The sequence below is a fragment of the Lissotriton helveticus genome, chromosome 7 (genome assembly GCF_964261635.1).
Source record: "Lissotriton helveticus chromosome 7, aLisHel1.1, whole genome shotgun sequence".
Lineage (NCBI taxonomy): Eukaryota > Metazoa > Chordata > Amphibia > Caudata > Salamandridae > Lissotriton > Lissotriton helveticus.
Window position 1 is genome coordinate 69,327,848 of NC_136068.1, and position 24,423 is coordinate 69,352,270.

At 46.6% G+C, this 24,423-nt stretch overlaps 1 protein-coding gene across 1 annotated transcript in view; it reads left to right on the top strand.

Moving 5' to 3' along the window:
* Nucleotides 1-23,980, top strand: part of LOC144766612 (C3a anaphylatoxin chemotactic receptor-like) — a 65,479-nt gene extending 41,499 nt beyond the window's left edge. Inside the window, exon 2 of the mRNA XM_078650398.1 lies at nucleotides 20,165-23,980. Coding sequence (XP_078506524.1) covers nucleotides 20,174-21,505 — 1,332 coding nt within the window. The 5' untranslated portion in view covers nucleotides 20,165-20,173 and the 3' untranslated portion in view covers nucleotides 21,506-23,980. The remainder of the gene's footprint in view (nucleotides 1-20,164) is intronic.
* Nucleotides 23,981-24,423: the final 443 nt, after the last annotated feature.

The following is a 24,423-nucleotide window of genomic DNA, read 5'->3' on the forward strand; positions in this document are numbered from 1 at the left end:
AACGGGCGCGGCCATCTTGTTTCTCATTCATTGCTATGGTTCTGGGCATGCTTTCTCTATCCTCTCTCAATCTCTGCCATCCTTTGCTTGTTTGAAGTTTTTTTGATCTAATTTTACTTATTATCTAACCCTCTATTTTTCTAGCTCTATATTTTTGTGTTTTCTGCAGCTTTTAGTTACTTTTAAACTACTTTTTTAAACTCTTTTATTTTCTTCTTCACTATTCTATTTCTTCTTTATCATTTAAGTTTATTTCTGCCCAGACCATGGTAAAGGGAGCCGGGAAGCACCCTGAGAAGGGGAAGGGTCCCGCACCCCGTGCCCGGCTCCCGTGCGGGCGTTTAAGGGGGGAGCAAGTGGTCCCGAGGGAGATCTTTAGCGCGGAGGAAGTGGCGGCACTGATCTTCCATGTCCAGCGCCGCCTCCCCAAGACGATCCTGGGAGGCGGCAAGATCGCGACCGGCTATGGCATCCGGGAGCGCCGCCAGCGGTGGGAGAAGGTGTGCCGGGCCATGTACAAGATCTCTGGGGTCCGGCGCACATATAACCAGGCCACCCACCGCTGGACCGATGTCATGGACCGGGAGCGGGACTTGCTGGACGCGCTCGGCGTAGAGGTCCCCGGCCTTGGTGAGTAGTAGTAGTAGTACATTTACTACTCTGTTTTATCCTGCTCTGTTATTTGCAAATCTTTGTTCTTTACCAAGAGCAATAATGCTGCCGATTACATTGAGGTAAATTATATTTCAAAATCTTCTATGCATTTCATTTTCAGGTGCACTGCTCTCCTTCTCAGTAGCCTTGCTTGCTACTATGCTTCTTTGTTTTGTATGTTGTGTTCAGAAGCATTTCATTGGCCTGAGAAATTATGTATCAGTGTACTGTAAAGAAAAGAACTGCGTAATGCTAGACAGTAAGGGTCATATTTTCAATTACCGGCGCATCCCTGCAAAGTAGCAGGGATGCGGCAGTAATTGTGTGCCATGCCACCACCACCCATTGGCCCAAAACGTCACAGAAGCCTTACGCATCTGTGCCGTAAAGGCAGCGCATTGCTGGAGTTGCGTGCCAACGATGGCGCAGCTCCAGCAATGCTCTGGGGTACCCTATCTCCCCAATGCTGCATCAAGCCGTACGTCGGCTTCAAGCGCGCAGGGTTTGAGTCATGCATCATTGTCATAAAAATGACTGATTGACATCTTGTAGATTTCCCTCAGCCACTTTTAGGATTCGTTCCTGCGCAGGTACGCCCTCCCTTGCGCCGGAACGCCCCCTGATGGCGCAGGGCTTTACAACGTGATGCATCGCCCATATGCCCATATGTGTTTTTTTTTTTAATATATACGCCGCACCAACACCATGGCGAGTCTTTTGTTCTGCCGCTGCGTCAGAAAAGGCACGCAACAATGGAGGAAAATCAGCCGCAACTTCCGCAAGGGACTTATAAATCAGCCCCAACAGACTGAAGTCCAGTGTCCTTCCTTTAGACAGTCACATGGCTATCAGAAGAAATAGTGGCGGTGGTGGCGGGTGGATTGATAGTTTGAGTATTCACTGATCTGCAAGCAGGATGGACTTTGTCTGTCACGTGTTGTGCACTACTGCCTGCAGTGCCAGGCCTAGGCAAACCTCTTTAGTAGTCTGTTTATTGAGTTACATAGGAACTTTCTAAGTCAACGTTCCGCAAATCAGGCAATACGAATAACGTAGTATACCACATGAGATAGATCCCGTGGAATAGTTGTCTATCTATTTGCTATTTTTCCAAAATATGTTGTTATTGTTCTTTTGAAATGTTTGATTTGGTTGAAAAATCTCATCCATGTTTTATGGTTTTTCTTTCTTTCATGTTGTACATCAGCTCCCCCCAAGGGCAAGAGGACACAGGAGGAGGGTGCTGAGGATGCAGGCCAGGATCGGGCAGGCGAGGGCTCCTTTGCTGGCCCCAGTAAGTTTACATTTTACTAAACAGTACCTATTTTTTCCTAGCGTTCCTCATTCGATTTTTTCTAAATCGTCTTTGATCTTCTTGTAGACTGGATATAAATTCTTATCCTGCCTCGAATATGACTCCCTGTGGTATTACTAGACTATTCTTATTAGTCTGTCTGTGTAGCTAACTAAGATTGGACATTTGGCAATTCCATTGGACTCCCATTATATTCAGCAATACCTCTATGCACTGTCTCCTTACTGACTAGATAGTGTGGCAGAGTCATTCAGCTCCCGAAGTCACCGATTATAGATCCCCAATGATCTCTAGATTATCGTACGCAGGACAAGAGAGTAGTACGGAGTCACAGCACAGTCAAGAAGTGTCAGAGGCACTCATGCTTGCAAAAATTCCAAAACCTTTAGCTCATCCACTCTAGTCTAGAGGAACAAAAACCACAGAGTCTATTTAAGTGTAAAAGCTTTATTAAAAGTAAACACATTTATTGAAATCTACTTTGTCATAAAACTATTTAACTGTAAACGGAAAAGTGGTTAGTGCTGATGATTAATTGGACACATTTCTTGTGGTCGAGCCGAACTCTCACCTACTTTGAACTTGATCCTGGTCGTGTTCTTAGGACTCAGGAGTCAAGCTTCTGTCTGTTAGGAGAAAAAGTGGTGCGTGTTAAAAATCAAAAGCAAGCATTCATCAGTTGTGCATAAAAGTGCAGCAAGACAACAGCCTTCCCTGGAAAATGGGACATTTTTACTATGGAGTAGACAGTCACAAATTATTACATTGTATTCTGTTTTTTTAACATTTCTCCTAGACCAAATATTATATAGTAGTGAGTGGTGTATTCTAACTTTCTTAAATGTACTTTGTAGGTGTAACATCTGGTGACGGGGCCAGCGCGGAGGTGGCTGATGTGTTGGACTTGGACTCGGAGGCCTCTGGGGAGGATGCGGCGGTAGAAGAGCTGGTGGCCGTTCCTGTGGGGGATCAAACGGTGGTGGCGGAAACAGGTAAGCTATATATTCCTTACTTATTGAGATTGAAGACTGCATAGTGTGCTTTCTGCACGGGTGTATTACAATTACAAATCAACCAGGTAGTAGCCTCCTCGAAATGTACTTCGACTTAGCTGTGAAGTTTTTGGTGAGAAGAATCCCAATAAGTTCTTAGACGAACGTGATGGATGGGATGAACGAAAAGCGAAAGAAGGGTGTAAGTAAGTGGGACGCGAACTTGTATGATGGCTGGCAAAGAAGAACGATATGTGTTTGCTTGGACCCAGAGGTGGCTGGGAAGGAAAGAATATGGTATGGTGCATGGCTGGGTCAATGATGAAGCAAGGATGGGTGGAAGGACAGCAGCCTGGGTGGGTGAAACAGAAACTGTATGTGTGCGTATACTTTGAATGAATGGATGCCTGGAGCATGGTATTCTCTGACTCTTACATAGCAAATGTGTATCTAGAGAGAGTAGATGGTCGCCAGGTGAAGTAAGTGTTACCTTGAAGAGCATGTACCACCGCACCCGCACGTCCGTCCCAGTGCAGGGAAGGCAAGGAAAAGAAATTGTAAATGTGTCCAATACTACCATGAATAGTAGCAGTACTTTGTATTGCGTTTGCATTCACAGCATATATCTGGTTATTACGGTGGACACTCCGTACCTCTCTTAATAACTTTAGTTTACTTGTAGTACGTCATTCATGTGTGGGTGTATCACTGTGTTCACTCAATATTAAGCAAAGCACCTAAAGTCATCTCATCTGTCATTAAATACGTCCCATGTGAAGTGATAGATAATCAAATTAGTTAGCTTCTTCAGTTTCCTTTTCTAGTACTCATTTGCACTGTAGGGTGAAAGGTAAATTAATTAAGCAGTAGCCCTTGTAACAGAGTATTCTCAGTGCCACCCGTAATAGAAAAGTAATAGCTTCACCACCTGCATGTACTGGACCGGTACAGTAACGCAAGTCTGTCTCCATCATCATGGTGTGCAACTTTTTTTCTCGGGTGCAACTTCACTGTGCTGTGTCCATGTCATTCTGCCGGCTTGCATAAGATAACGTACCCATTTCCCTAAACAAGAGAGAAGAAGAAGAATAAGACTGGTGTACTGTCATAGTCGACTGTAATGGAAGTCCATAGTGGTCGTAGAATTAGTTCATTAAACTACCACTACTGTTAGAGCAAGGATGCAGAAGTGGGAGGGTTACATAGATACTGTCCTCAATAGTTATGTACTGTGCTTTCAATTTGCTACTTGTACTCTGTGACCCAACTTTCGGCTCAATCACTTTGTGTTATTAATAAGGAGCATTGGTTACAGACTATGTCTTTCTTTCTTCATATAGTTGCTCCTTCCAAATCAACAACAAGGAGGGAGCAGGCTAGATTGGCCCGGCAACGGAGGCTGGAGGCCACAGTCGCCGAGTATCGGCGGCTGGTGGCCCTGGAGGAGGAGGAGGACACGCAGTCGAGCGGGGCAACATCTTCGACTGTGACCACTGCATCCTCCTCCGTGACTAAACCAGCGGGACCGAGCCGGGCTAAGAAAGCCGACCGCCACCGCCAAGCACCCGAAACACCAGCTGCCCCCCACAGGAGCTGCAAGGAACGCCAACACCGCCTACGAGTCCGCATGTCCAACCTGGAGCAGGAGGTCCTGAGGTATAAGACCTTGGTTAAGGGCCTCCGCTCCGAGCTTGCCACCCTCCGCAAGGAGTATGATGCCCATGCCGCATCATGCACCAGCACCAGCACCCTCCAGTAGTGGAGTGTCCCTTGCCCTTTTTTTATAGACTTTTGGGGGGTGGGATTTGGGAGTTGGGATCGTTTTGGGACGTTTCAGAGACAATCGTTGGGGTTAGGGTGGGTGAGGGAGATTATTTTGTTAGGGATAAATAAATATATTTTTCAACTACTTTATCTGACCATACCTGTTTTTTACTGCTTTTCAGTCTGGTGGGTGGGGGGCGGGGGTGTAACAGTAACTTTGTTTTCCTGAACAGTCGTAGGACTTTAGTAGTACAACCGTCAAACTCTTGTCTACTCCGAAATAATACTCCATTATACTACCTCCCACCAAACGCTTATCTTACCTGTAATTTGTGTTAGAAATTAGGGCTAGGCCCAGGGCTGGCTCCAGGTGAAATGGGGATTAACGTTGTCATTCCTGGGCGGGTGACATTTCCTCATTGCGGTGTTACTAGTGGTGTGACACAGTGGCAGTTGCATGCCTATGGAAAAAAAGAAAACGAAACCTTGTTTGTACTCCTTACTGTAGCATTACAACGGTTACGGTACGATCGAGAAAATAGCAGGTGACAGTACACTAGAACAGTGCCATAATGTAGCCTAACAAATGGTAAAGTATTGCAAGTATAACTAGTACTTGCGTTGAATTTATTTGACATTGGCTACTACTACTAGAAGATATAGTACTGAAGCTGAGTAAGTCTAGAAGATATCCTCGTATTCCTTCACCAGCCTGTTGCTGCTATCACCTTATCCTCCCCAGCAAGTGTGTGGAATTATTGATGTCATTTTAGTCAGACATCAAGCAAAACAACACAGCCCGGGGGAAGAGGGTTAGGGTTTGTAAAATGGATGGGAATGGGGGTTTCTTTTTGGGTAGGTTTTGTTGAGAGAAGAAAAAAAAAGCAGAGCATGGACAAACAATAATTGAAGATACAGAGTTTACAGACAATCTTTGGTTACAAAGTAAAGGTAAGCACATGCAGTCACACTCATAGAATAAAAGACAACAATGGATACTGTATCTGTATTGCGTATGTTGTTGGAGTTGTCCTGTTGAAATTGGTAAGTAAGTTGCATGCAGCAAACAATTCCTCTTATTGGCGGCACTCCTCCATTCCAGCTGACGCTTCGTCCATCAATGTGGTGGTGACCACTGACAGAAGAGACACCCTGTCCACTGCCTGCCTGGCGGATGTTGACTGAAACCCGGCCTGTAATTATTGAACGGAAAACAGGAAGTGCTATTACAATACCACTGATAAATAAATAAAAGGTATGTACGCTGTGTGGTTCAAAAAGTCACACTTTGATTTCCCTAATAGACAGTACAATATTTTTGAAATTGCGTGCTCTGTCTGAGTCACCTTTTTAAGGATCAATAAGTATGGCCAAAATATTATAGCGGATCTTTCCCCTCAAGGTGGGTGTACTACTGTGTTTTAGAACAAAATTTGACCTTCCCAGCAATGCTCCCACCAAGACCCTTACTAAAGCCAGTCGCAAAAATGTAGAAGAACCCAATCATATCTCCAAAAACGATGCCTAGCAGAAAAATGGTTACAAAACGTACTTTGAAAGTAACAGTAGACCCAAATACAGACCGTGGATTGTATTCAAACCACTTGCCTGCAAGCAAAAGTATCCATAGCCAGCATCGCTCCAACAGTGCTCTACAACAACAGAACCGCGTTGCAATAGAACCCCCCTAAACACATGCAATCCTGCTGCTAGGGCTAACCCTAACGAACCCTAACTTACAAAAAGTGCCAAAACTGGTGTTTCCTTATGGATTTTGTCCAACTAACTTCTAGCCGGTATTAGACCTTCCCAGGAATGCCCCAGGCAAGACCCGCCAACCCACCCGCAAAAAAACACCCGACACAACACCACCAAACAGCGAAAAAGCTAAATCTCATACTTACAATGTCTCTCGGCCTTCGGTCCAAACGCGGCGCTGTGCAGCTAGGTCGTCATCATCATCATCAATCATCATAACTCCTGTTTTCCACCACGGATTTCCTGAAAAGCAAATGCAATCAAGATTAGACTGTCGCAGCAGTGCTTCGACAGAGACCCCGGCCGCAACCCACCCACGAACAGCAGGAAGCCCCCCAAAAGGCTACATTGAGCAAGATGTCTGAAGAAATGGCAAAAAAAAGGCTGTTCCTTATGGATTTTGTCCAAAACACTTGTATCCGGTATTAGACCTTCCCAGGAATGCCCCAGGCAAGACCCGCCGGCGCCAACCCACCCGCAAAAAAACACGCGACACAACACCACCAAACAGCGAAAAAGCTAAATCTCATACTTACAATGTCTCTCGGCCTTCGGTCCAAACGCGGCGCTGTGCAGCTAGGTCGTCATCATCATCAATCATCATAACTCCTGTTTTCCACCACGGATTTCCTGAAAAGCAAATGCAATCAAGATTAGACTGTCGCAGCAGTGCTTCGACAGAGACCCCGGCCGCAACCCACCCACGAACAGCAGGAAGCCCCCCAAAAGGCTACATTGAGCAAGATGTCTGAAGAAATGGCAAAAAAAAGGCTGTTCCTTATGGATTTTGTCCAAAACACTTGTATCCGGTATTAGACCTTCCCAGGAATGCCCCAGGCAAGACCCGCCGGCGCCAACCCACCCGCAAAAAAACACCCGACAACACCCCCAAACAGCGAAAAAGCTAAATCTCATACTTACAATATCTCTCGGCCTTCGGTCCAAAGTAACGCGCTGTGCAGCTAGGTCATCATCAATCATCATAACTCCTGTTTTCCACCACGGATTTCCTGAAAAGCAAATGCAATCAAGATTAGACTGTCGCAGCAGTGCTTCGACAGACACCAAAAATTACACACAAACCCCCGGAACCCCGCCAAAGAGCACCTCAAAGGCAAGCAAGTCAGCAAAAACGGCAAGAAATTTCCACCTCATATTTGGTCCAAAACACTTTTGTCCATTATTAGAGCTTCACAGCAATGGGCCCAAAACCGTCAACTCACCCGCAAAGAAGTACAACACCCCCACAAGTGCTGAGTCTTTCTTCATTGTGCGTAATCCAGCACTCTGCTTGGAGGGAAATCGCAGTCTGGAGGAGGAGGATAGAGGAGCATGTTCTTCAGAACTTGTGAACCTGAGGAATGTAGACTGCGGCACCTTCAAATCAATAAGCAAACAAGTGAAGACAGTTCTGATGATGGTCTTGTTTTTGGGATTAGGTGATTAAAGTTTGAATTAAATTAACTGTGCAAAACAAAGAAAGAGAGACACAAAGCACACAGGAATAAAAGTGAATAAGGACGAAAAAGAAAGTTCTTGATTGATTGTCTCATTTTCAGGGCTCGGTGTCAGGGAATAAGAACAAGATTTCGTCATCATACTCTGCGAATTCAGGCTGGATGAGGTCAGTGGCACCGAACAGAGAAAAAATCCCCTCATCTACGTTGCTGTCCTCATCGTCTTCATGTGGCGTGCTTTCTCGCACTTTGTAATCTGGTGGTATGAGGTGCTGATTCATCTTGATCATTGTCAGCCGCTCCACATTTTTGGGCGATAGGCGGCTCCGTTTGGCAGTTACAATGCCACCAGCAGCACTGAAAACACGTTCAGAAGACACACTTGCGAGTGGGCAAGACAAATAGTTTATAGCCAGGTTGTAGAGCTGTGGCCACAATTGTTTTTTGCCATGCCAATACTGCAATGGCTCCTCATTAAGAAAGACCACTGTTGAGTCATTCAGATAGTCCTGCACCATCGACTCAAGGTCATCAACTGTTCCTCCACTTTGCTTACTTTTTGCTGTGCCTGTGACATTTTTTAGAGAACCATACCCCATCAAACTTAGCCAATCCTCCTCCCCAGCCACTGTTAGTGTTGTCATTGTGTGTGGTGCAGATGATCCAGTTGCCGGTGTCTTTAACGGCTGAGAGGTCACTTGTGCCCCAGCCACAGGTGCAGAAGTGGATTCTTGTGACTGCGGATGGCCTGCTGATGCTGATGCTGATGTACTGGCTTCTCCTTCAATAACCTGCCGTTCTTTTTCAAACCTCTTGGCTGACCAGGCTAACCAATGTTTGTACTTTTGAACATCTGCATCAGCGAAAGGAAAGAATGCGTTGTCTGCCAGCGCCTTTTTGTAGCGTGGATCCAGAATAGTAGCACAAATGTAATGCTGATCTGAGTTGATGTTTTTAAGACGTTCATCACCACGTAGGCGATGTAATAATTTCTCAGACAAAATGAAATGTTTTTTTTTTTTTCATCTTTTTCAAACTCAGAAGAAACCGCCATCAGTTGGTGCTCCAGTATGCACAACAATGGGATAGCTTTTCCCAAATTACAGTCCTCCTGGCTGACTGCACGCGTGAAGAACTCAAAAGGACGAAGCATGTCTGTCAGGCTTTTAACTATGGCCCATTGCGCCTTACTCATCCGCAGGTCCTCCTTCTGAGATGTAGCCTCTGTCAAGAAATAGTGATCGAGTACCGTATACTGCTCATGCAGACGCTCAAGCATGTAGAAGGTTGAGTTCCAACGTGTTGCCACCTCCTGGATGAGTGCTTTCACTGGCATTCCACGTTGAAGTAGCAGTCTCCGCAGATGCTTCCGGGCCTTAAAAGAATGGCTGAAATGGTTGCACATTTTGCGGCAGGTGGCCATTACCTCGAACGCTGGACTCTCTTTATCACTCAAGAATTTTTGAACTACCAGGTTGATACAGTGCGCCAAACACGGCACTCTAACATGGTGACCCTGTGACATGGCCTTAACTACATTGGCGCCATTATCCGTGGAAACATAACCAATCTTGCGTTTTAGGGGGGATAGCATTGACAACACCTTTTTGTCAAACTCTTCCAAAAGGTTTTCTGCTGTGTGACTTTTCTCCAAGGCAAACATGGCTAGTGTTGCATGTTTCCGAGCAGCTTTGAAAACTTGGTCCGGGTCAACACCTGCGTTTAGCTTTGCTATAACACCTGAAAAAGAGACCCAGTGTGCAGTGATGCACATGTAATCATCGCCTGGGCCACTGGTCCACATGTCTGTTGTCAGATGTATTGTGTGAACAGCACTCTTCTGCAAAGCTGCCCCAATCGCCTGCAGCACATCTTCATGTAGTGCTGGAACCGCAACTCTGGCAAAATAGAACCGGCTCGGAACCTTCCATTTAGGGCAGAGCGTTGCAACTAATTCAAGAAAACCTACCGCTTCTACAAAAGAAAAAGGTAGAAGGTCCACAGCTAGCATTTTAGCCAGCTTAGTGTTATACAGACGCGTCAGTGGGTGGTTGCGTTCATATGGCACGTCTGAAGTAAGCATTGTTCTAATGTTGGCCTGGACCAAGCATTTACGGGCTGATAATGACTTCGTTGACCCAATTTTGCTCGCTGGTGAACTTTTGTGCGTTGGTGTCTCACTCGCTCCAACACTCTTAGTGTGCCTCACATTGGGTGTGCTGCTGAGAGGGGTACTGGGTGTAAGGGAAGTGTTTGACACGTCTTCTTCCTGCTCGTCAACATCAGATGAAACATCAACGTTTCCTTGATTTTGGCCTTTCTTGATCGCAGCTAGGTGCGCAAACCATTGGACACCGTGCTTTCTGTCAAGATGACCACTCTGGCCGCCGGTACCATAGTTGCTACCTGGCTTACCACGACTAACTGCAAGCTTACAAAGGGTACAAATGGCAAACCTTGGATTTTTGGGACAAACAGTAAAGAAGTCCCAAACTGGGGACTTGAAGTGTCTGTGGGACCTGGAGGAGGCGGCGATACTGGTGGTGGTGGTGGTCATGAAGCTAATGCCAGATGAAGTGGAGGATCTGGATTGGCCAACTTTTGTACGTTTTCCACTTTCACCGCCACTAATTAAGGTCGAGGTTGACGCAGGTCTCTTCTTGCCAGAAAGAAATATGGAAGCGGGACGAGTTGGTGTACTACTTAACTCCAATGATTGTGGTGTTTCCACTGCCTCCTCATCGACAACATCATCATCATCATCATCACGCGCAGCAGCTCTTCGGGCTAGGGTCAAAATGTCTGTTTGCTGCATGCCCGCTGGGGCTGCAGTGACCTTTATGATGACTGGGTCGTCGTTGGCAGAGTCTTCATCAGCAGCAGTATCCGCCACTTCTTGTTGAGCCTCATCACACTCCATAAGTCTGAGACTTTGGACGAGCTTCCTTTTACGCTTAAGTACCTTTGTTGGATCATGGTGTGCCTCACTCTCAGACGGCTGTGGTGCTGGTTCCCAAGTTTGATCCGTATCATCAGAAGGAGGTGTGCTTGAAGAGGATGTAGACACCACCCTTGATCTCTTCCTTGCTAGGGTTGTGGAAGACAATGAAGGATCATCAGGAGGAGTGGCTTCCTCAAATGATACCTCGCCTTGATTGTCGATTTCCTGATGTGCCCCTACTTCGGGAGGAACAACTATTGTGGGCACTTGTTGTGACCCTCCATGCACCTCTGCATGCGCATCTCCTTGCGCTGCCTCTCCTTCCACATGTACTTGGGCTTGTACTTGCACATGTGATTGTTGTTGCCGCTGTGGTTGTTCAACACTCGTCAGATGAGCTACAACAACCTGTGTTGATTGAGGGACATTGCTGCTGCTTTCTTGCGATGAGCCAACATCACTGGTCGATGGTGATTGAAGAAGTATACTGGCTGCCTCTGCAGCACTCAAGGGCTTGGACTTAAGTTGGCGTGGTGGTGGTGGTGGCACTGAGCCCAATGGAGCGGGGGTGCTGCTGCCAGCTTGGTCCCCAGCAGATCCCGCTGCAGCTGCTGCAGGCATACTTTTTTTTTTACTCACAAAAAAAGGGGCGGGCGGCACACCAGTGTCCTTGGTAACTTGCTTCTTCTGCTCCTTACTGGCACCTTTCTTGCTAGAGGAGCTACGGGTTACTTTTTTTGGGGCCATCTTCTTCAGAGCAGGTCAGCAGGCAGCAGTTGCACGAGTTGCAGAGGGTTCTGTGTCCAGACGTGACGTCGCGTGACGTTATGCTGCACACACCGCTGCAGGACTTCTTCCTGGCACTGGTGGTTCTATTGAGTCTTCTTGTGCACCTAAAAGCAATGGAAGACAGAGGAACATCAGTTCAGTTATACACCCCAAAAAATCGACAAAACACAGAAAAATGAGCACAATCCCATGCCATCCATGATGTTTACATTGAAGACACCCCACAGAAAGACTAGGGACATGCAAGTATGCAACACTCACTACCCCTGGGCATAAGGGATGAAAAGTAGGCAAAATAAGTGCAGGCCTCAGACACTGCCTCTCCTCAAAATGGCCCCCTTACACCCCAAGCACATGTTGCCTGTACCAGCCAGCACTCAAGATGGCCACCACCACCACCCACATGGCCAGTCCACATCAACAGTACACCCCCAAAAAACAGAAAAACAGCCAGAAATCACCACAATCCAATGCCATCCATGATGTTTACATCAAAGAGAGTGAGACAACACCACAGGCACACTCAGTCCATGCACCACCACCACCCCTGGGCAAGCAAAAGGCCACACCAGCAGCCCCCCAAAAACGACAAAAAACAATAAAATAAGCACAATCCCAGCCCATCCATGGCCTCAATTATGTTTAAATTCAAGAAGACACCCCACAGAAAGACTAGGCCCATGCAACACTCACCACCCCTGGGCAAAGGGCCACACCAGCAGGCCCAAAAAAACGACAAAAAACAATAAAATCTGCACAATCCCAGCCCATCCATGGCCTCAATGGTGTTTAAATTCAAGAAGACACCCCACAGAAAGACTAGGCCCATGCAACACTCACCACCCCTGGGCAAAGGGCCACACCAGCAGGCCCAAAAAAACGACAAAAACCAATAAAATCTGCACATTCCCAGTCCATCCATGACCTCAATGGTGTTTAAATTCAAGAAGACACCCCTCAGAAACACTAGGCCCATGCAACACTCACTACCCCTGGGCATAAGGGATGAAAAGTAGGCAAAATAAGTGCAGGCCTCAGACACTGCCTCTCCTCAAAATGGCCCCCTTACACCCCAAGCACATGTTGCCTGTACCAGCCAGCACTCAAGATGGCCACCACCACCACCCACATGGCCAGTCCACATCAACAGTACACCCCCAAAAAACAGAAAAACTGCCAGAAATCACCACAATCCAATGCCATCCATGATGTTTACATCAAAAAGAGTGAGACAACACCACAGGCACACTCAGTCCATGCACCACCACCACCCCTGGGCAAGCAAAAGGCCACACCAGCAGCCCCCCAAAAACGACAAAAAACAATAAAATAAGCACAATCCCAGCCCATCCATGGCCTCAATTATGTTTAAATTCAAGAAGACACCCCACAGAAAGACTAGGCCCATGCAACACTCACCACCCCTGGGCAAAGGGCCACACCAGCAGGCCCAAAAAAACGACAAAAAACAATAAAATCTGCACAATCCCAGCCCATCCATGGCCTCAATGGTGTTTAAATTCAAGAAGACACCCCACAGAAAGACTAGGCCCATGCAACACTCACCACCCCTGGGCAAAGGGCCACACCAGCAGGCCCAAAAAAACGACAAAAAACAATAAAATCTGCACAATCCCAGCCCATCCATGGCCTCAATGGTGTTTAAATTCAAGAAGACACCCCACAGAAAGACTAGGCCCATGCAACACTCACCACCCCTGGGCAAAGGGCCACACCAGCAGGCCCAAAAAAACGACAAAAAACAATAAAATCTGCACAATCCCAGCCCATCCATGGCCTCAATGGTGTTTAAATTCAAGAAGACACCCCTCAGAAACACTAGGCCCATGCAACACTCACTACCCCTGGGCATAAGGGATGAAAAGTAGGCAAAATAAGTGCAGGCCTCAGACACTGCCTCTCCTCAAAATGGCCCCCTTACACCCCAAGCACATGTTGCCTGTACCAGCCAGCACTCAAGATGGCCACCACCACCACCCACATGGCCAGTCCACATCAACAGTACACCCCCAAAAAACAGAAAAACAGCCAGAAATCACCACAATCCAATGCCATCCATGATGTTTACATCAAAGAGAGTGAGACAACACCACAGGCACACTCAGTCCATGCACCACCACCACCCCTGGGCAAGCAAAAGGCCACACCAGCAGCCCCCCAAAAACGACAAAAAACAATAAAATAAGCACAATCCCAGCCCATCCATGGCCTCAATTATGTTTAAATTCAAGAAGACACCCCACAGAAAGACTAGGCCCATGCAACACTCACCACCCCTGGGCAAAGGGCCACACCAGCAGGCCCAAAAAAACGACAAAAAACAATAAAATCTGCACAATCCCAGCCCATCCATGGCCTCAATGGTGTTTAAATTCAAGAAGACACCCCACAGAAAGACTAGGCCCATGCAACACTCACCACCCCTGGGCAAAGGGCCACACCAGCAGGCCCAAAAAAACGACAAAAAACAATAAAATCTGCACAATCCCAGCCCATCCATGGCCTCAATGGTGTTTAAATTCAAGAAGACACCCCTCAGAAACACTAGGCCCATGCAACACTCACTACCCCTGGGCATAAGGGATGAAAAGTAGGCAAAATAAGTGCAGGCCTCAGACACTGCCTCTCCTCAAAATGGCCCCCTTACACCCCAAGCACATGTTGCCTGTACCAGCCAGCACTCAAGATGGCCACCACCACCACCCACATGGCCAGACCACATCAACAGTACACCCCCAAAAAACAGAAAAACAGCCAGAAATCACCACAATCCAATGCCATCCATGATGTTTACATCAAAGAGAGTGAGACAACACCACAGGCACACTCAGTCCATGCACCACCACCACCCCTGGGCAAGCAAAAGGCCACACCAGCAGCCCCCCAAAAACGACAAAAAACAATAAAATAAGCACAATCCCAGCCCATCCATGGCCTCAATTATGTTTAAATTCAAGAAGACACCCCACAGAAAGACTAGGCCCATGCAACACTCACCACCCCTGGGCAAAGGGCCACACCAGCAGGCCCAAAAAAACGACAAAAAACAATAAAATCTGCACAATCCCAGCCCATCCATGGCCTCAATGGTGTTTAAATTCAACAAAACAGTTGTATCATGCACCCATAACCAACCCTGGTCCTACTGGATACTGTGGCTACCCACAATATAATTTATTTAATTTTCTGAAAAAGTTCCAAAATTGTACTTGCAGCAACTGTAATGCCCCAAACAAACTTACTTGTGAAAGTTGATTTCTAATCCAAAAGTGATCCAAAGACAGTCAAAAAGGCCTCAAATCCAAATATCCAGCAGCACCCACAAAAAGTAATCCTTCCAGCTCCAGATCCAAATGAAAGTGACCAGGAGATGGACAAAGCACTGGGAGGAGCCTGCTGGACAGGAACAGGAAGTTGGAGACTGTGGGGCACTTCCTTCCTCCCCCCCCCCCCCAAAATGGACTCCTTGCAAAAAAAAAGGCCATGCAAATGTCAACCTGAGGAGTGATTCTGATAAAAATCATAATTTTCTGAAGGTTTATCCTGTTTGCTGGTGATTTTCTTGTGCGAAATTGCAAAATCTCTATTTCGCAAGTGCGAGATTGTTCCTTTCCGCCGCAACTACATGTTCGCAATTGCGAACTCTCGCGAGGTGTGCTGTGCAAGGTGGCAAGCCGCGAGTACGTATTCGCGGGCGACAAACTCCCGCGGGAACACGCAGCAAGATCTAAAATGGCGCGTCACTCGCAAAGAAAAACAACTCGGCAAACGCTAAAATGACGGAAAGTGAACGCCGTGCACCACGCCGCGCGCCGCAACCAAGCAAAAAATCCGCCGCGAGCGGATTCACGGATTTTCGACAAATTCGCGAGCGTTCGCGGATTGCGGATTTGCCGAAAATCCGAAAAATCCGCGAGCGGAGCGGATTTTACGCCCATGCTTATTGCCTGCGCTGCATAACAATTTGTTAAACATGTCCCTTTATTTACAAAATTGCTAATCTGGGCAATATATGTGCTCTCTAAAGCCAATGGCTTTTGTGATGACCCCATGTGACTTACAGGTAGATGCATCAAGCATTTTTGTGAGTGCAAACGGTGCGAATCGCAAAATTCGGCCGTTTGCGCCCGCAAAAATGGCATTTGAAATGCATCAAGGGTTTATGCACTCGCAATTTCAGAATTCGCAAATAATTGCGAGTTCTCAAATTGCGATTGCATTTAAGGAATCGTAATTTGCAATTCCTTAAATGCAATGAATGAACCATTCCTAGATTGCGAATTCGCAATCTGGGGTCGCTATTTACCGCGAAACCAAACTATGTGGTAAAAAGCAAAAACTTATAAATATGCACTTTAGTGCATTTTTCTAAGTTGTATATTACACACACACATGTCCTTGGGACATGTGTGTGCGCAATACCAGTGAACATTACCATTTCAGGGGTGCAACAGGGTGTCCTTTGAACACCCTGGCCCGTTTGAAATTGCGGCACATTTGCGATTCGCTAACTGCTAATCGCAAATAAGGAATGGCTTTCCCATTCATCCCTATGGGCCTTTAGGCCCATAGGGATGAATGGGAAAGCCATTCCTTATTTGCGATTAGCAATTAGCGAATCGCAAATAAGGAATCAGTAGGAATCGCAAATAACAGTGTGATTCCGACATGCATCCCGTTTTGCGAGTCTTTGATAGCGATTCCTTAAAAATCGCTATTAAGGACTTGCAAAACATAACTTTGATGCATCTGGGGGTTAAGTACTAGCTCTGCTACCAACTGAACTGTTGCAAACCATCCAGCCCCAGGCCTTCTGGTCAGACTTGCAACCACTAGAAAATGCATTGCACTGTATAATCGTATACACCCTACACATACCATGTGTAATAACAAACTGCAAGCCGAAGTAATGTCACCCTGCAAGCCTCAACACTTCTTTGCAACCAAGATCTGTGGGGAGGATTTACAAATAAATGAATAACCACAACAGCTCTAGCTGACCAAAAGTGTACAGTATTCATGGTTTCTTAGTTAACAGAATATTTTTCTGAATAAGCTAAAATACCTCCAGAACTACCGAAGATATGCAGCAGTGGAAGAGCATGTTATGTGGCTGGTCTAATTGATTAATGTGGCCATGAAGCCAAATTATGCAGCAGAGAATGGAACATTATGCCACATATTTTGCAAATAAAGGAAATTGTGCAGCACATTTTATATCATGACTAAAGGGCTATTCAGGCATTTTAGGGCACAATGGTGGCAAAAAAAAAAAATAGGAAAAAAAAGAAAAAGGAAAGCTAAACACATTCAGAATATCCAATTCAAATATAATTCTGCAACAGTTGGTGATTTCTAGGACAGGCAGGGCTTTAAGTGGGGCGGGTTTGAGCACCCCCAGTTTTTGGGGGGGCCTCGAAAGGGGTCTTTAGGGGGCTCTATTTTCGGGCCTCAAAGGTAGGGTGACCAGACGTCCCGGTTTTTGTTGGTGTTTCGGGTGAGCATGCGCGCGCACTGCTTAAGCAAATCAAGCTAATGCGCTCCCAGTAACCCTTGCATCCCCACACCAGCTCGATCAGAGGCACAACAGGAGTGCCCACAACTCCTTGGTTGTGTGCTTTCATCGCTCCATTGTGTCGATCAATGGTACCTCAAGTGGGATCATTTAGCAGCTTAAACCACTTTGTGTGAGAGGCTGCCTACATTTTGATATCTCTTCTTTACTTCTGATCATGGGAAACTTACTTGCAAAAGTCCAGTCAAACAAAAGTTAGACGTGAAATAATACAAACGTGTTTGCACAGAAGGATATTTCATGTGACCGCATCATAACGAGGATGTGACAGCCTATTTTGCAAGTGTGAGATCAGCAGGCTGATTTCGTGCGCAGCGACGCTGGCCAGCAGCATCGCCCAGTTGTTTGGAACACCACAAGCCTCTCGGCGTGTTTACCGCCAGTGTTAAAGACACAGAGGGGCCTATTCAGTGTTCTGGCAACAAGCACCCACGGGGCGACAAAGGGAAGGAGGGAGTATTTACACTGTTGAACAAAACGCCCGTCGGCACAGTAGTTGGAAGTGTGGAGATGCCGGGGCTCTAAGAAGGGGCGAAAAAACGACAAAGAATCATTAACATGCAAATGGTCTTTTAAAGACCTGTGAAGTACTTGGGGGCGGCTGTGTGTGCGCCCGGGAAGCTGTCTCAGCCTGGGCTGCCACACAGAGGGGGTGGGGGCTCTGGGGAGTCCTAGAGCTGACGGCTTGTCAGAGCAGGGGGTACTGCTACACTAATTATCTTTATTTAGACCACGCCCCTACTTAGATAGGCCACACCCCTTCGAGGTTTGCCCCGCCCCTTTTAGAGCACCCCCAGTTGTTTTCCCCACTTAAAGCCCTGATGGACAGGGACAGCCTTTTATAAACGCTGCACTTTCTACTGCCCAGAATACAATAGTTTCGAAGATAAACCAAACAATATTTCTCTCAGCAGGGCGAAACCCCATATCTAGCACTCTGATTGTAAAAGGAGGTTGTTTTTACTCAAAGCTTCCAAAAATGGTTTTATGGATTGTCTTCAGGTTTACAGGGTATTCACACTAAAGGCCTCTTAAAGTCCCTCTTTTCTGCAGTAAAAGTCTTACAGGGCAGTATTCTGTTTTACAGATGTACCATGTAAGTGCCTTTGTATGAGACACTTTTACATTTGAGAACGGTGTGGTGCAGACATGTATTTGCGCGCTGTGAAACGAAACATTTTATTGCAAAGTGTGGCTTGTTAGTTCCACAATTTTGAAAATACATTTAAATATGTTCATTTCTAGATTCCTGCTGCAGGAGATCAGTCTGTCTCCCAGTTGGGCATATTAACACAATCAGGAGACATTTGGCCATTTCAATGGTTGAACTCAACAAACAGGTGGAAGTTGGTCACTTAACTTTTGCAAAGTTCTGAGAGTCACGCTTTGTGGCATGTCCAGTGTTTATAGTAATGTTTGTTATGTTTGAGATAGAGGCATTTTTTAAAGATATCGGAAATGTTATAAGCAGAGCCTGGAGAAAGAGTCTTAGGCCTTATTTATGAAAAGTGACGCATCGCTGCGTGAAAACAGCGATGCGTCACTTTTCACTGCGCTCTCCCTGCGACATGATTGATGCGTCATATTTATAATATGACGCATCATGTCGCAAGGAGTTACAGATACGTCAGTATTTCTGACGTATCTGTAAGCGCAAAAGTCACGCATTGCTGGGGTGTGTCACAAAAGTGACGCAACTCCAGCAATGCGTCCTTTCACATGGGGAAAGCCCCATGTGAAAGGGCTTGCGTCAGTCTTACGCCTGCTGTGAGGCAGGCGCAAGATTTTGACGCAACAGCGTCCTAAAAGTGACGCAGTGAAATCTCATAGATTTCACTGCGTCACTATTACAAGGCTTTTCGCGTGTGAACGCCCCCTTTGCATACATTATACCTGACGCAGGTATAATGTAGCGCAGGGGTTTACAAAGTGACGCATCTGCATAGATGCGTCACTTTGTAAATAGTGCGCATCAGGAGGCAAGTTTTACGCCGCCGATGCGTCACAAAAAGTGACACATCGGAAGCGCAAAACTCACGCAAGGCCTCATAAATGAGGCCCCTTGTTTGTAAACCTAGAAGCGCATTAAAACTCTCAACCTGGCACATGCCTCGTGTTTTGATTTTGAATTTAAATGTGAATTTAAAAGCATTTATTGAGCGCACTTATACCGAGCGATTTCTTGGCGCTTTTCAGATTGCGAACGGCCACAACAACAGGAGGGGGCTAAGCAGCGAAAGCTCGGGAAAAAAGAAAAGTTTTGAGGTTCTTGCGGAACTCGATGTAAGAAGAAGAAGTGCGGAGTCGCACAGGGAGAGAGTTCCAGAAAGTTGGGGCAAGGACCGCAAATTTTGCTCCTCCGGCTTTCTTCTTTTTGAAACGGGGAGTGATCAGGAGTGCCGTATGAGTGGAACGAAGTTCTCTACCCAGCAAGTAGGGCTTGATGGCTGAGCATATAAACTCAGGAGCGGTGCCCATCCTGGCCTGAAAGGTGAGGCAGCCAAGTTTGAATAAGGCTCGCTCTCTCACAGGCAGCCAGTGTAATGCCTGCAGCAGAGGAGTAACCCGGTGAAATTTGATGAAGTCAAAATAAATGAATTACGCTTCCTGCATTGTTCACAGTTTAGTCTTTCTTCCAACATTCCAGTCTGTCTTCTATGTCTGTATACTTTGTAACATTTAATACAAACGTCCTGAGTAGGGAGCTCCACATTATATAGGTGCCCAGGGCCACAAGTCTTCAACGTGTCCCTGAGTACTGTGGAGATTTGGGTGTCCCTCGACCTGAGTAAAAAGCTGGAGGGTGAGATTGAGGACACTCTCACTAAAATACAATTTGGTACATTAAGTATTATTCTGCTCTCCACTTTTAATGTTGCCTGTGCTCTTTTGTTTCAGCTTAACAAGATGTCCTTCTTGTTGAATAACCAGAGTGACCACCAAAAGCCTGAAGAAGATGCAGCTGGATTCATGCCATCATCCATAATCATTATGGCCGTGTTCACCGTCACACTCGTCTTGGGTCTACCCGGCAATGCCCTGGTGATCTGGGTCGCCGGCCTGAAAATGAAGCGCACAGTGAACACTGTCTGGTTCCTGAACCTGGCCATTGCAGATTTTGTTTGCTGTCTGTCCCTCCCATTCTCCATTGCCCACGAGGCCATGCACGGGTACTGGCCTTATGGCGACGTCTTCTGCAAGGTCCTTCCCGCCATCATCATCTTGAACATGTTTGCCAGCGTCTTTGTCCTTGTGGCTATCAGCCTGGATCGGTGCTTGCTGGTGATCAAGCCAGTGTGGTCTCAGAACCATCGGACAGTGGGCATGGCATCGTGGCTGTGTCTTGGCATCTGGATCCTCGCTTTTCTTACATGTGTCCCTGTCTTCGTCTATCGCCAAACCTATCATGACTACTCAGGCAACATTGAATGTACTTACAATTATGAAGGATCTTACTTTGACTATATTGTGTATGGGGATTACTTTGGGGTGTACGATGATAATGATCGGGTGAAGGATCTCAGTTTTGAGACATCTGGAGAAACAACTGAATCCGATACTTTCAGCATGACATCGGACCACCTCTACACAACCATAGAGGGTATTCTCGAGAGCAAGTCTTTGGGTGTCTCAACAAGAAAGCCTGACCTTTCCATGGCGGATTGGTCTGATCCAAGATGGCCAAGTGGGTTAGCTGTGACTGCTGATTACTCAAGTTCCAGGTTGTCCAATGTTCATCCTATGCATGAGTCAGGGAATCATACAGATGCTCTTCACGTACACACAATAGACCCGCTCACCGTCATCACCTTCACTCGACTCATCTTTGGATTTGTCATCCCTCTGGCAGTGATCCTAGCCTGCTACGCATTCATCCTCATCAGAGTGAGGACTGCCCACTTCTCAAAGTCCAGCGGCAAGATGCAGAGAACTGTCCTCAGCATCGTGAGCGCTTTTTTCATCTGCTGGGCGCCTTACCATATCATGGGGGTCGTCTTGCTCTACACCGACTCACCAAGCCTCTATCAATGGGATCATTTGTTCCAGGGCTTGGCCTATGCGAATAGCTGTGTCAACCCTGTGCTGTACGTCTTCACTGGAAAAGACTTTAAGGACAAGTTGCGCAAGTCCTTGCACGCTGTTTTCGAGAGCGCATTCATTGAGGATGTCAGCGGCCTCACGGCAACCACCAGGAGCAAGAGTTCCAGAGAAGGAAAAGAGGACATAACCATTGTGTGAGGGGGCAATCTTCAAATTCACCACACTCCCAAACTCACTGATAGAGGGTCACTGGGCTCTATAGCTTGTTCATTGGCATAAGGAAGCTGTGATTAGTGAGGATAGAATGAGGGTGAGTCTCAGAATGAATGAGAGGACTTGACCCCCACATCCCTTTAGTACTCTTAACTATACATGAGCAGATAGTGCTTAAATTGAGCAGGTGTTTGCCAAGGGTCAGTACAGGAACTCAGTACAGAAACTCATTTTAGAGCACCAGGGCTTCGCTGAAGTGCATGTAATATTTAATTAGACTGATTGTGCAGTGGTTAGACAGCTGTAAATGTACATTTTGCATAATAGGATCGCAGCTTCTACAGCCACGTTTATTATAAGAGACATGCACACATTTGTGTGGACAGATGGACACTGCTACCAGTGGAGGGGGACAAAAGACCTCCCACAGCCCATGAACCACCCTCCCCACCCACTATCAAGTGAACCCACTGACTAGCCCCTGGGGGACACAGCCTTTACAACGCGGTCAGCACCATGCATGTCTTTACCACGCAAGCTTTACAACGTATGCGTCTTTTTACCATGCCTCGTTGGGTGATGTGTGCCAGGATGGGTCAGGCCAGGCCAGTCAGGGATGGATGCTCGTTCTCGACATTCAACAGAGCGGGATCTGCTGGTGGGTCTGACTTGGATGTGGTGGGATGTCTTTTTTGATCCAGATCCCTAAAAAATCAGAAATGAGCTCTAAAGTTGACCTGTGGCAGGCAATTAACTTATTTATTCATGTTTTTTCTTTGATTTCTGATACGTATTGTTTGTTGCTGGTCAACAAATTGCAGAATGGAGAGAAAAACACAGCTCTAGACAAGAGCAGACATGGAACAAACCAGGATCAATCTGCCCATTCATGGTTGTGGACCAGTGCCCCTGGCAGCAGCAATAAGAAGACATTGGAGGGAGGGATACACAGAACCGCGAACTTCGACGGAGGGCCAATATATAGTTACTGCGGCTGGCACCTTTAAGGTGGTTACGTGCCTTTATAGTCGACTCACGTCTGAAACAATCTCCCCACTGACTAAAGTACATCGACAATGGGAAGCTGATTTGAGTGAACCCATAGCGGATAAGAACTGGGAAGTGTTGGTGGAGATTGCGTGGAAAAGCACTAGAAATGCTAGATTTCAATTGGTAAACTTTTACGTACTACACAGGGCCTACCTTACCCCGGGCAAGATTAACTCCTTCCATGCTCATGACGAGCTGAGCTCGTCATGAGGCACGGTGCACGTGTGCTCATGACGAGATGAGCTCGTCATGAGCCGTGGAACGCTCACAAGCGGAGATAATTCCCCTGCTGTGCTGAGCGTTCCACACAAACGGGTGTGGCCGTGACGAGCTGAGCTCGTCATGAGCACACGAGCACTGTGCCTCCTGATGAGCTGAGCTCGTCATGAGCATGGGGGGCGCTGTGCACGCCCCCCCTCCCCCCAGCACAGCGGGGGAATGACTCCTGCTGTGAAGGGGTTAATACATACTTTAATATGCAAACAGTGTCCTACCCACGCTGCAATACGATGGCAGCAGACTTTATATATATTTTTTGGGACTGCCCGAGCTTGAGAGACTTCTGGGAGGAGGTGACCACGGTCCTAGCAGAGGCAACGGACAAAGAGATAGCAGTTACACCTGGGTATTGCCTTTTACATTGGTTCCCCCACACATCCAAAAATAAAGTGACAAGTAAATTCCAGGATCTTGGCCTAGTACTGGCCAAAAGGGACATTACCAGTCATTGGAAGTCAGGGTATGGTCCTAACATACTCAGGCGGAAAAAAGAATTTATAAAATGGGCAGACTGTGAGGGGAACATTTGATTGCAAATAGCTAAGAAGACGGGGAGCGAAAAGACACTGGAGATAGCTAGGGCTTGGGAAGCATTAGTGGAATTGGTAAAACACCCGGAGAATGAGAGAGATGAGAACCAGGCAGAAGACACTCCTGCAAATGAAGGATGAGCCCTGATCCCTGAACTTCCCTAAATGACGAGTAAGGCAATTGGTATACAGTCAACGTACGCCTTATCATGGACAGGGTACCAATATTGGCCTATAATAATATTGGGTTGGATCAAATATAGGATGTCCCTCAGCCAGCTGAGTAGGGGTTTAGATATATGTGACACACATGGGAGGGAGGGAAGAGGGGGGGAATAGTTGGGTTTAGTTTATAGGATATGATACCTAGTAGCGAGTAGACGGTTGAAAGAACTAATTTTGTACCACTGGGCTCAAGTCGCTTGTAGCATCCTCCAAGAGAATAAAGATAGCAGGGATGCTGGACTATTGCCATGATATGCTAGAATGCTGTTGACAGGTATTCATAGTACACAACAAGTATTAAACTGATGTAAGAAATGCATTATTCTGTAAACAGTCGAATATTTGAAACGCCAATTAAAATTTGTTTTAAAAAAAATGAATGCGGACCAGTGCTTATTTGAAACAAATGGAAAAATGTGACTGTATTGATACTTCTACAATGCTGCCTAAAAACTAGCAGGGGATCAATGGAGCACTGTCCATAGTAATGAGACAGACGCAGGAACTACCCCACAGAAAGTGACAGAGTGGGAAGGGCGGCTCCACGGGGGAAACATCCTTTACAACGCAACTTTTACCACGCAGTGCCTTTACAACGCAACTATTACAACGCAAACCATTACAACGCATTGCGCTGGGGGGCGCTCTAGGATAGGGAATGGATTTAATTTACTATCCAACACCTTCCCTACTATCCACAGGGACTGGAGTTGGAATAGTAAATTAAACTATTCACTATCCAGCACCCCTAAGCGCTATGCGTTGTAACAGCATGCGTTGTAAAAACTGCGATGTAAAGGCATGAGTGGTAAAAGCATG